The 12153-nt window shown below is 38.9% G+C and overlaps 2 protein-coding genes and 1 non-coding gene across 3 annotated transcripts in view; 1 reads left to right on the plus strand and 2 right to left on the minus strand.

Moving 5' to 3' along the window:
• The first annotated feature begins 786 nt into the window (after positions 1–786).
• On the plus strand, positions 787–3363 carry LOC136246034 (uncharacterized). Its single transcript, XM_066037485.1, has 4 exons — positions 787–913; positions 1494–1648; positions 2170–2226; positions 2277–3363. The coding sequence occupies exons 2-4, from the start codon at positions 1522–1524 to the stop codon at positions 3269–3271; spliced, it is 1179 nt and encodes a 392-aa protein (XP_065893557.1). The 5' UTR covers positions 787–913; positions 1494–1521; the 3' UTR covers positions 3272–3363.
• The window catches only part of LOC136246031 (uncharacterized), a 15744-nt gene continuing 5673 nt past the window's right edge, over positions 2083–12153 (minus strand). The window contains exons 10-26 of the mRNA XM_066037480.1: positions 11560–11700; positions 11281–11420; positions 7905–7948; positions 7469–7556; positions 6551–6758; positions 6310–6486; positions 5910–5968; positions 5472–5669; positions 5296–5384; positions 5216–5244; positions 5125–5159; positions 4989–5061; positions 4176–4253; positions 3910–3994; positions 3778–3861; positions 3660–3727; positions 2083–3538 (exon numbers count right to left, since the gene is read on the minus strand). Of these exons, the coding sequence (XP_065893552.1) occupies positions 3356–3538; positions 3660–3727; positions 3778–3861; positions 3910–3994; positions 4176–4253; positions 4989–5061; positions 5125–5159; positions 5216–5244; positions 5296–5384; positions 5472–5669; positions 5910–5968; positions 6310–6486; positions 6551–6758; positions 7469–7556; positions 7905–7948; positions 11281–11420; positions 11560–11700 (1779 nt within the window). The 3' untranslated portion in view covers positions 2083–3355. The remainder of the gene's footprint in view (positions 3539–3659; positions 3728–3777; positions 3862–3909; positions 3995–4175; positions 4254–4988; positions 5062–5124; positions 5160–5215; positions 5245–5295; positions 5385–5471; positions 5670–5909; positions 5969–6309; positions 6487–6550; positions 6759–7468; positions 7557–7904; positions 7949–11280; positions 11421–11559; positions 11701–12153) is intronic.
• On the minus strand, positions 11750–11822 carry Trnak-uuu (transfer RNA lysine (anticodon UUU)). The gene has a single exon. It is a non-coding gene; the product is annotated as a tRNA-Lys (tRNA).

The raw sequence follows: 12153 nt of genomic DNA on the forward strand, positions 1-12153 counted from the left end.
AAAATGACTAGTTCAAAGGATGTCTACTTGATAAAGTAACCAATCAAAATTGCTCCATCATTGTTTACATGTAGTAATTCACTCTCCACCTGGCATGACCATAAGTAAAGGAACTGAGGTGAGAAAATATTCCCTCCTAACCTCAGCAGAAACCACTTTGGAACAATGGGAAGACTCAGCTTTTGTTAGAGGCACAATTCAATCAGCTCCTTCAGTAATACTCATAACCAGATTCAGCTGGCAACATTAATGTGGGTCCTTCCTTACGACCAACACATTACGTAACATTGTTAAATTGTATGGCTTCAGTCTCGCTGTCACTGGGAAGGGAGAGGGAAAGTGGTCTGACCACATGAGACTAAGTTTGCTAGTAGTAAAATAATTTATTGTGTAAAAATGGCAACAGAATCACTACAACTGGTCATCTTACGAACACATAGGGTACAGTTCTGGCCAAGCATTTTGGAGTTTCAATCAATCAGTCAGATAAATAAATAAATAAATAGTTAACTGTACGTAATTGTATCTTTAGGGAACCATATTTGGGATACAGCATACTCCAAAATACCTTTATCATTATCAGTATATAAAACGTTACAAACACTTGAAAACGTACCCCAATTTGTCCTCGTAAGTCACGTATATCCTGCGGTGGCTTTTAAACACAGTCAAAACCAAGCTCCACGGACACCTTCACTATCCAGTAGGCTATTATAGTCACACTGATTCTCGCACTGATTAGGAGAGCGAAATGAAATCGCATCCAACCCCACTCCTGCAAGCTTGCAGCTTTTTATGTTTTGCCACACGTGATCCCCCAGCGACGCGGACGGCAACGTTGTGTTTCAGTGGGAGGTGCCAGATAATCTCACACTAGTTGCGAGGAGCTAGAAGGAAGGAGCGTTGACTGAACGTACGTTAGTTCTTCAGTAAAAAGTCATATTTTAAGCCACAAATACGTTGATTACATGTGACACCTGTTTTTCAGTAATGAATCTATTTATCGCCCACAACAGTTTTATTTATGTGGCCTCCGTTAGTGTAGGAATGTCTCTAGTACTAGCCTATGCAACTGACTTGTGCAATCAGCATTTTGTATTGGAAAATATTGTTACAAGGCCAGGATGTACAGTGGAACCTGGACACCTTGGGACCAACCGAATATGTCCAGTTGTCCAGTACATGCCAACTTGTGCTGGGGGTGGTGGCAAGGGCAGACCATCTAGCCTGGGGGAAAAGTGTCCTGATTGTCAAAGTGACCTGATTTTCTTACATTCTTTGGGACCATTATTGAGTGTCTAGATTGCACAGGTGTCCTCATTTTTTCAAATGTCTTTCCTATTGAATGGCTTTGTGTTAAAAATAAAATGAACTGTGTGTACTGGCTATATTGGGCTTCAAAATCAAACAATGTGTGGTGATGCAATTGATGTTGACATTGCATGGGAACAGAAGCGTGTTTTCTGACAACTGAAACTTGTTCTTTGATGCAGCCAGAAGTCTTCAAGGCATGCCGACAAGATGTTGGCTGAGACAAGAATGAAGTTGAAGAATGCTGAGAGCTCCATTGCCTTCCTGCAGGCCCAGCATGCTGAAATCCTACAAGGACTACATGCTGAAATACAGACACTTCAAGAAAAGTGTGCACGTGAGTAGTAAACATTGTAACCCCATGACAGAGATCAGTTACACAAGAGGTTATGTGCTGCAAAAATCTTTCATATAAAAACTACACTCAGTCCATCAACACCAAGGTTATCCTCATTTAGTGGTACTTTGTCCTTATTACAAAAGAGATGTCCTCTATTTGGAGAAGATGTTTCGATCATTTAAAACATTTCCAGGGTAGTATTTTTCTGTAGTTTGAGCTTATTTATCATTTGACATTTGTGCTAGCAATAATCATTGCAAATGAACAGCTTTCAGTTATCAAAACAGCAACTGGTGTTGTTGCTGCATTCCTTGACATGTTCAGATGGTTCAATCCATGACTGATCATGAATCATACAGTTTTTTATATCACAGATATTAAGGGTAAATTATACCACAAGAAGAAAACAGTACAATGTATTATAAACCAAAAACAACTCTTGTGTTCTCTATTTCTCACATGTTTTAATGATTCTTGACAGCTCTTTATCACTTTAATCTTTGCTTTGATCTCTGCAGATCTAACGTTTGAGTTGGCAATGAAGAAAAGACCACCCACAGCTGAGCCACATCAAAGTATGTAACTACTGAGTAGTTTGCTGTATAATAAGCTCTTCTTCCTATAGAATCTAATGAAGATTTGCAAAGACTGAAAGAACAGTTAAATTCTGCCAATGCCGAGATAATGCAGTTACGGTCATCTGTATCCATCAAGGAAGAATCAGCCAGCCTGTTACAACATCAACTCAAAGAGATGGAACAGAAATACCAAAATCAACTGTCCTCCAAAGACTCACTTATTCAAAAACTTCAGTCTGAGCTTGATTCCCAGTCCAGTTCAATAGCCTACCTAACCATGAAGCTACACCAGTCAAAGCAGAAGTACAGGAAGGCCATGGAACAGTTAAAGACTTTATACAACTCTGGATACATGGTACATACTAGTGACTCGTTTCTTGAAGATGACATTAAGAAGTTAGAGAGAAATGCAACTAAATCTCAAACCCCACCTCTCAGCCAAACTTCTCCCTTCAGTATCACAGGTACCCCACGAGGTAGCAATTCTGAACCTCATGCTCGATCTAAGATGGATGGCAGAGAGTTGCCACAGGTGCTCCCTATCACTCCACGCCCACCCAGTACCCCACGCAATGCCAGCACTCCATCCAGCAGTAAGGTGCGACGGTCTTTGTTAAGACGTTCAAATTCACATACAATGTCCTCACCAAATGAAACCACTACCACTACAGTGCTTAGCTCTAGTGGGGAGCTATCCAGTTCAGTTGATAGTGCCAGCAGTGGTCCTATACCAGCTAATTGTAATCTATTAGATGTCTCAGATATCCTTGAACCTAGCTCACTAGCTATGGACAAACTCAAGCTGGGTCCACCCCACCCAGTACTTCCTCCAATACAAGATAGTCTCCAGGAAGAATCCAAAGAAGATGATCCCTTACACAAGTTGGTCAAGTCACAACTGCCACCAGAAACATTTGTTGGTATAAGGAAAATCAAGAAACTCTCCAGCGCACGTCAACTAGCCACCAATGAAGTCCCCACAACTGAATCAAACATACTAGTGAAGGACGACACTAGTTGGAAGACACAGACTCAACAGTAACCAGGCTTACACACTTAGGACAGTTACATAGGCAGATTTTGATGATTTTAAGTATTATTTTTAATTCTAAAAAATACATTATTGTCATTTGACTTTCCTAGCTAATGTTGGTGAGGTGTTGGGGTGATTGGTATTGTTGAAGCCAAGGGCACTTGAAGGTGGGGCTGGCGTGAATGCTGGTGATTGGTCACTTGTCTTCAGCCAATTGGGATCAGCAGAGTGACAGAACAGCTCGTTGATATCAAACAAGTTCATTGTCGTCAGTTTCTGTGTCAATCATTGTCAAGGAAATCATCAAATCAGACCAAATTTTTGTAACCAGGCCTAGGTTTTTGGCTACTCCTAAACAAATATTTACAGACGTATGCATGCATTGTCCTAAGGATACATCTTTGTGCTTGAGAACTGGTAGTTTAAACATTGCTGGTGCCTGAGTAACCCGTGGCTCTGATGTACCTACACACACACAGTTTCATTGAAACACTTAACTTCCTGTTTATGTTTACCTGTTGGGTGGAAGTAACAGTGAGCCCTTGGGCTGTATACATGCCCCAGTTTGGTTGGCATAAGGATAGCAGGTAAGGATACATCTACAAGGGGAACAGTATAGAACAATTGCCTGGTATATAGTGTATTACCTTCCATAATGTTGTTGAAGTTAGTACGCACCGACTGGGCCAGCTTGTGCTGGGATGCCATCTGCCTCTCACAAGCATTACTGACCTACAACATGTACATATAGTCATTATGCAACTTGTGCGCACAGAGACACTTCTATAAGAAAGCAGCTTAGGACATTAGTTTAATGATCTTCAAAAAAATCTCTGTATCCTGATAACTGAAATATGATTTTAGGGCACTTCTTCATAAAAGACAAAGATGAAAAAGAGAATGTTGTTCTTACTTCTCTTCTAATCCTTCTGGCCAGTGCCTCATGCCTCTGATAGCTCTCTTGGGCAAACAGTTCCATCCGATCAAAAAACTGTGTGGAGCAGAAGTACATGTAAATTATACATACAAAACTTGTATTAAGTTCATGCCTAATGCATGTCATGTACATACATACATACATGCATACATAAGGGTAGTGTGTAGCTTAGTACATACATGTTTTGTGCGTACATGCATATGGGTGTGGGGTACTGACATATGCATAATTATACTGTTTCTTTGAGCAAGATACTTTGTCCACAATTCAACAGTCTATGCAGTTGTCGATAGAGACCTGGTACAGAAGAACTGTCTGTATACAGGGGAGCCTCCTGCAGGATACTAATCTCTTTCTAAAGGATACTGTATAGAGGGAAACTTCGGCAGGGGAGACTTTGGTGAATAGCACTGGCAGCTAATTACAGTTGGTGAAACAAATTCAAGCTCAATATAAAAGCTGCTAATCTAAGGTGCTACAGTTGGCAGGTTAAACTTTGGGGCACAACTCTGAGCACCTAAATAATTATTAGTGTTACCAGGTATACACAGTGTTCACAGTAGTGGTGAAGAAATCAGTAGTGATTTTTACAGTGTTTCACTGTGTAGAGAATACTCTTAGCGTGACCATGCTTATAGCACCAATGGCTTACTATATATGCTACATGTATGCATAATATTTGGTGCGTGCGTGCGTGCGTGCGTGCGTGCGTGCGTGCGTGCGTGCGTGCGTGCGTGCGTGCGTGCGTGCATGTGTGTGTGATGCATACATCAGTATACACAAACTCACATCATCAGGAACAGTGCTCCCCCAATCAGGTAGGCCAACATGAGGATTAGCCAACTTTTTACGTACGACAATTCTACCACAGCAACAAAGTGATGTGTTACATTTTAAAATAAACACAACACATACACACACACACCTGTGTTGTGAACTCTTTCTACTACTAGCCTTTGCCTGCAAACAAAACCCATACGCATATAAGTATGGTTGCATATATGAGGGCATGGTACCTTGTAGAGCTCTTGTAGCTCCTGGTATGCTAAGAGAACAAAAGGGTTCAAAGAATAATGGATAAAAGCACTGAATTAACCTTGTTCTTGAGCTGTGAGTTTTGATTCTTGTTTCTTCTTCTCTTTCTTCAACTGTGCCAAGGTACTAGAAAGAGACTCCAGCTTTTTCCTGCCACAAATAGACACAAATGTAATAAAGCTACGTAGCTATGTCACAACATATATGCCAAACTTCTTCAAAACAAAGCTCACTAACTCATATTGATCTTGTAGCTCCTTCAGTTCTTCAGCATGTTGTAAGGAAAGAGCAGCATATTGTTCTTGTGTTAACTCATTGTCCTCTTCTGCCTGCTCACAGCTCTCCACTGCTGGTGCCTCCTCTGCTACTTCGATGGGGGACGTGGCCCTGGAGCACACCTCCTGTGTCCTACGGTAACCCAGCTCCTCTAGCAACCTTTAAAAGTTAGTTGAAGTATACCATGAACAATTATTTGCTCATGTGTAATGTTTTGACATTAGCCCTCTGCTGAAAAGCTAATAAAATGCATACACATCTCATATAGTAACATGAAAAGCACTTCTAGTGGTTGTGCCACTGTTTAACTGAGTCAATTAAGCCATGGCTAACTTTTAGAACAAATCTCTAAGCTACAATAACTGTCTGTAACTAGCATTTGGCTATATATTCCCTTACTCTTCCAGTGGTGTAGTAGTGGTAGTACAGTCCATCTGTGTCAGTTGTTCCACTAGTACCTACAAGACAACCATTTGTCTAAAAAAGACTTCTTTAAGTGATAAAATGTCTTGTTTAGTAAGAAATATTTATCTTACATCTTGGAGACCACAATAAGTGGAATATGGTGGCTTCATGATGCGTATTGAAATATCATGGGGTTGAAATCACAATGCACATCTTAGCTGAGTTTGGGACCTACTTGACGTGGTCACTATAATGAGGTGGTCTTATTAATGAGGTCATGAAGTATACCTTATATTAGCTAAACTTAGTAGGCTACACTGCAGCTGTAATCAAAAAAAAAACTGTCATGGTTTGAGGAGGTATGTAAGATAACTACTAAATTATAAGTTATTACCAAATGACAGCAGAGTGGTATTATTCCCACATCATCATCATCCCCCATTCCCATGAGAGGGTAGGGGGCAGGGAATAGTGTCCCATCGTTTGTCATCAGCTGTGCACATATCTCAGACTGGTCCATCTTAAACTCTTCACTACGGTCTGATGGAGGTATCACCTTATATGGATCAGTCTATAAATTACAAAATATGATCACTTCAACAATAAAGTTTTGTAATGTGTTAATATAATCTTACATTAATAATTAGGTCCTTCAGTGGTATAGTTGTCATGGCAATGATGTTGGTTGATATATTATTGGCGTACACAGCAATGCTAAGTTTAGGAGCTGGATCATGTGAGCTGGTCTCATCATCAAGGAACTTGTCACCAGACAGAGTGGGTACCAGTGACGCAAACTGCTGTGCCTCCTTCTTGGAGAGGTGGAACCAGAAATCCTGGTATCTGGAATGTATACCAAGGTATATTAATTTAGTATTGTCATTTAGGATAGTGCTAGATCCTTGTTTGCTCAAATGTAGCAGCAACTAGTCACAGAGTTGCACATAGATGATGACTGAATTTATGAAAAAGATGTTACAGGTCTTCTTTACTGGACAATACTAGGAAGCTTATTTTAGAGTGTACTGATGTGGTATTTCGTTATTTATGTTTTTGTACATCCATTACACAACTACCTACAGGAATACGCTGTATTGACTGTTCAGATAGGTGGCTCCAGTGATGAGGGACATTTTACTGCATGCAAAAAAAAATCACTCAACTTCTATTAGTGCATCAACTAAGAATGTTACTACTATTTTCACAGTGCAATTCCTGCTGCTGTAAAAAGTAATGACTTGTTTAGTTGTTTAGTACATACAGTGAATATTGGAGACTATTTAGAGCACCACTTCAAATGCGACCATTGTAATTCAACGTTTTGAGTAATACTTAAAAATAGCTCTGAGGCCCGCTTCCGCCTAATCAAGTAAGTAGAAAAACGATGAAAGTAGTGGTATTTCACCAGCGCTTTTGCTCCCACATAATCTATAAAGGTCTTTTTCCCTGCTGATTTTGCCAAGCCTGTTCCTGGATTTTGAACAGTTGAATTATGGGGTAACATGGCCATCTGTGTGTGCTTGTAATTTTGTGTATGTACGAAATATGCTTACATGTCTGAAGATTTCTTTCTTAGTTTTGAGAACTTCTGGCTTGTGTAGAATGTACTTCCAATGCCAAATGTGCAGCACAACTCCTTCTCTAAATGTCAACAAGGAAAATACTCTAATAGAACATACATATACAACATGTACACTGAAATTTATTTCTCTTTGAGAGTGCATGTCGGATGCATAGGGGTGTAGATATACATAAAAACATTCTTTTTGGGGTGAATTTTTATAACTATATTCTGAAACATACACACACAACACTACTGTACAAATGCACACACAACTCATACACACTCACACACTAGCACGTACGCACAGTACACACAGTACATTACAAACATAACACACTAGCTACACACACATGTGCATGTATGCATCCTACACATCTTCACACACATGTGCACATGTGACACTACACGCACTCACAATTACTCACCTGGTGCTAGACTGGTTGGTCGATAAACACACAACAGCAAGTGACTACAAGAAAGATAGTCATGTTAGAATGTTACAATACAGTATGTACACAAAAGGTATTACTTCCCATTACACCATAGATAATAGACACCCCATACTGTAGGGGTGTCTATTATCTATGGTTACACTGATCACCTGCCACAACATTTAGCAACACCATAAAATCTTCTGAATGTTGATATAATATTGTAATGCTTTTGAAGAACTAAAATCCATTGAAATGAGTCTCAGCAAATAGATTATTACACTACGCAAAGTATTGGTAAGCATGTTGTTAAACCCTGAATAGCAGCTAGAACAATAAACTGCTTGTTTCTTTTATGCTACAATTAACAATTTAGGCAAGCTCAAAAATATAGTAAAGAAGCATGCTGTATGTAATTATCACTTCCTTGCTTCCAAACTAATACTACTTCTGGGATAAATACATTTTCTTTGCCGTCACTCAAACACAGACAGCTAGATCATACCAGTCATGACCAGTGACTGTAATACACTGTAGCTGTCTACCAGCTAGTTTCACATCTACCAGTGCGTATGATGCATTATGTCAAAAGAGTGACTTCATGACTTAAATCTTGAGAAATTCAGCCAGATAGAATATTGCTCAGTAAATGAACAATGTAGGACTATTTAATAGAGTATAATAGTGATTTGTACTACTTAGTTCATACCCAACTACTGTATCCATTAATATTATTATTGTTGTATCTCATTAACTTTGAGGCTTTTGTTATGTAAACATAAACATTATAACTGAGTTTTTATGAGGTGTGGTTGCTATGTAAGTACAGAATACAGGTAGTGTTATTTTGGGAAATTTTGCAAGACTTTTGTAGTATTAAATTTGTGGTTGTAGCTTACATGTACAATTGCCTACTGAGTTGGGAGTTGGCTCAATGTGTTTAATCCACCAAGGTGTAGTCTTATTTACTTGCGCATACCAGTGGAAAATGTTTCAAGTAAAGCCAGCGCAATGTTTTTGTTTTCTTTTACCTCAGTGTAAACTAACTCATGCAACATGCATGGATTTTGGGCTACCAGAGTGACACAAGGACATTCGAAGTTTCCGTCCATGTTGTGTATGAATACACGAAAACCACATTACTTTTGTTCCTGTATATTACATAAATGCATGTCGTGCAATCCACACTTGATCTGTTGATGCACATAACCATGTATAATAATATTTTGATATGTTACACATTATTAGTTTGTAGTAGTTCACAGTCCAACTTTGTCTTTTGAAAGAAGCCCTCTGTACAAGCCATACATCTTCTTTGAACACAGGAAGATCACAACAATGATGCACTGTTGTGCAAGGAAAAGGCTGCTGGTAATTATACTGAACACTACTGCATTGACTGCAATCACCAAATGAATTGAATGGAGCCTTGTTCAGCTTGTATGTGTAGTAGAGATATGCGATAAACAGTATGAGCTGAGCAATCTTTTTGATGGTGGCCACAGCAATTGGAATTTGTATTGTATCATGGAGATCATGCTTGCTGCCATAAACACAACGACCATTTGGTAAGATAATACCACTGTAATTCTCTTTCGCCACATCATAACCAACTATACAGACCAAGACAGCAAGATATTTATGAGGTAATAATGATGTAATTCCTGACCCAACGCTTTTTGTCTTCTGGCTGTATCAGTCACTGCAATACATGGTGTATGCAATACACATGTACCGAGCACCTCAACACTAACCTGTGCTAACATACTGGCAATAGTGGTGGCATAGCAGACTGCATGCAAGTTGACAGCTTTCGGTGTCCCATTACTAGTACAGCTATGATACCAATGCAGTAACACACCTTAGCCATGTTGTATAATAGCAAAAGTTTTCCTAATAACATATGTAGCTCTTTGAACACCAAAACTATGGCAACTATTAACTATGGTGTGTAGTATGGGAAATACCTATACTAATGCAAATTCAATTAACTCCTGGCAGTTGGTAACCATCACAAGGATACTCATTATCATCTAGCAATCACTATAGAAGTGCAGCCATCCATGAGACTATCAGTGATGTAGACAATATCCAGTTTCTCTCCAGCATCGATCCTCTTGATGGTACATGCAGTCATCAACCAGGCAGTATTGTAGTTGGAGGTCATCATCACAACTAGCTGGTAGTTGTTGGATCAGAACAGTGAAGTGATGTTACCTTACTGGCTGTAGTAAGGATTACAATGAAGAGTAGAGTAAGCCAAGTCATCAACTTTTCTTGCTCTCTGACTAAAACTGACATCACAAATAACAGTGATTGAGAGGTATGCTGTATAACCATCCCCAGGAGTGAATGGTGACAATGTTCCTATAGTACCTGAAGTGCTAACATCATAAATTCACTGATCTTACACATGTACACTGTCTTTGGAAATTAGGAGCTAATTTTTTGGCAGATTTTCCGAGGAGAACATCAGAGTTTAGGAACCGTAAAGAGGTGTACTGCTCTGATTTGCTCAGTATTGTATCATAATCTGTTGCCGGTTGGATGTAGCCATTTATGTCAATATTATTTTGTTTCAAACAATTGTAATAGTCATACAGCAGGTTCTTACGAAACAAATGAAAACCACCTCAACGATACTGTACCAGCAAGTCTAGGTTGGAGAGACATAATTGCTTGAAATTTGCTGAATTTTGGTGGAAATGCCAAAAAGCATTATATAGGTAAATTTACACGCATAATAGACTCAAGCTTAATGGCCATGATGACACATTATTGTACAAGAAAGATGCTGAAAGCATTCACAGTAAAGAGCACTAGTTTGATGCTAAATATTGTGTGAAAGACATAATATTAACTACTGTTTCCATCACTAAACTGATTTATGCAAGAAAAGCCTACTGCCGGTCTCTCCATTGCTGATGTCTTTGTTCATCCTTAGCAATAAACAGAATCAGCTGAGCTACATTGTTAATACCAGCCATGCAAGTGAAATTTTTACTGTGCCATATAGTTAGACTCAGAATGTAAGTGCAATAACCATTTGATAGACTAGGAGTATATTTTTGCAATTACCTGTCACCACATCAAAACTTATAATAAAGAACAAGGCAAGCATTGTTATTGAAGATCAAATCATGTAATCTCTGAAGTAGAAAATACTTTCTTCTTTTGTCACTCGTCACTACAATGTGGTGTATACTACTTGATGAAGTATACCTGTTCAAATAGCCAGTGTACTGAGTGATGTTAATAGATAGACCAGGGAGAAGGAATAGCAATTAATGTACCTTAATGTACCTACTCAGATCTGTTATCAATTTTTCCAAGCTTAATGCATAGTTTCTATTTAGCTGTTGTCACTTACCAATCGTATTTTGGCTCATGTGTCCAGACAGATGCATCATGTGATTCAACAGGGGGTGTGTTCACAGGGTATGGTGACTTGGGAAGGTTGGTAGATGAAGCATCTGGTTCTGGTGAACTCTCATCAGCAAAACGAACCCTCTACAAAAGTGAGATTTACAAGAATGACAACTATATAGGCAAGAGTTTATGATAAAAAATAGTTACCTCACTATTTTTTATTAAGAACTCTTGATATAGGTAATGGGGTGTGTAAGTAATCAAGTAGCTAAATAAGTACCTTGGATTGTGATGACCTAGAGGATTTGTTTCTCAATGAAGATGATGAGAGAGATCTTCTGTTTTGTAATTTTTCTTCTCCATCAGAATCAGATGGTAAATCCTTCAGCTCATCTTCTGAGCTCTCCAACATTGAGAAAGGCTGGACAGCACAACAAGAAACTTGTAAGTAAATAAAAACAAAACACAGTAGCCCAGTAGGGGATTTGAACCCTTGACCCTCAGATTAAAAGTCTGATGCTCTAACGACTGAGCTAACTGGGCTCCTGGTAATATACTTGTGAATAATGAATATACATGCACTATGTCTATGCAAAATTGTGTGATGGTTTTAGAGTTGGTGGTATGGTTGCTGGATGAAATAATATGGCTTGGCTTGTGGCTTGGCTCATATGTAGTGCCATAATAATTTTACAAGTACAAGAAATTATAACTTCAAGAAGGGAATAAGAAGGTGAAACAAGGGAGGTCACCTACACCTGAGTGGATATTTAAGAACTTAAAATTCCTTGTACTTGTTGGCTTATTTTTCTTGCAACATAATCACATAATTATGACTGGTGAACTGCACCAAAAGAAAGAATACTACTGTTGT

Source organism: Dysidea avara, chromosome 15 (assembly GCF_963678975.1).
Source record: "Dysidea avara chromosome 15, odDysAvar1.4, whole genome shotgun sequence".
NCBI classification, from domain to species: domain Eukaryota; kingdom Metazoa; phylum Porifera; class Demospongiae; order Dictyoceratida; family Dysideidae; genus Dysidea; species Dysidea avara.

Bases quoted from the DNA above. Each gene is read 5' to 3' on its own strand.
- LOC136246034 (XM_066037485.1), top strand. From the start codon at position 1,522: ATGTTGGCTGAGACAAGAATGAAGTTGAAGAATGCTGAGAGCTCCATT. The intron at 1,649-2,169 runs GTGAGTAGTAAA...TGATCTCTGCAG, and splicing joins ACTTCAAGAAAAGTGTGCAC to ATCTAACGTTTGAGTTGGCA. The intron at 2,227-2,276 runs GTATGTAACTAC...TTCTTCCTATAG, and splicing joins CACAGCTGAGCCACATCAAA to AATCTAATGAAGATTTGCAA.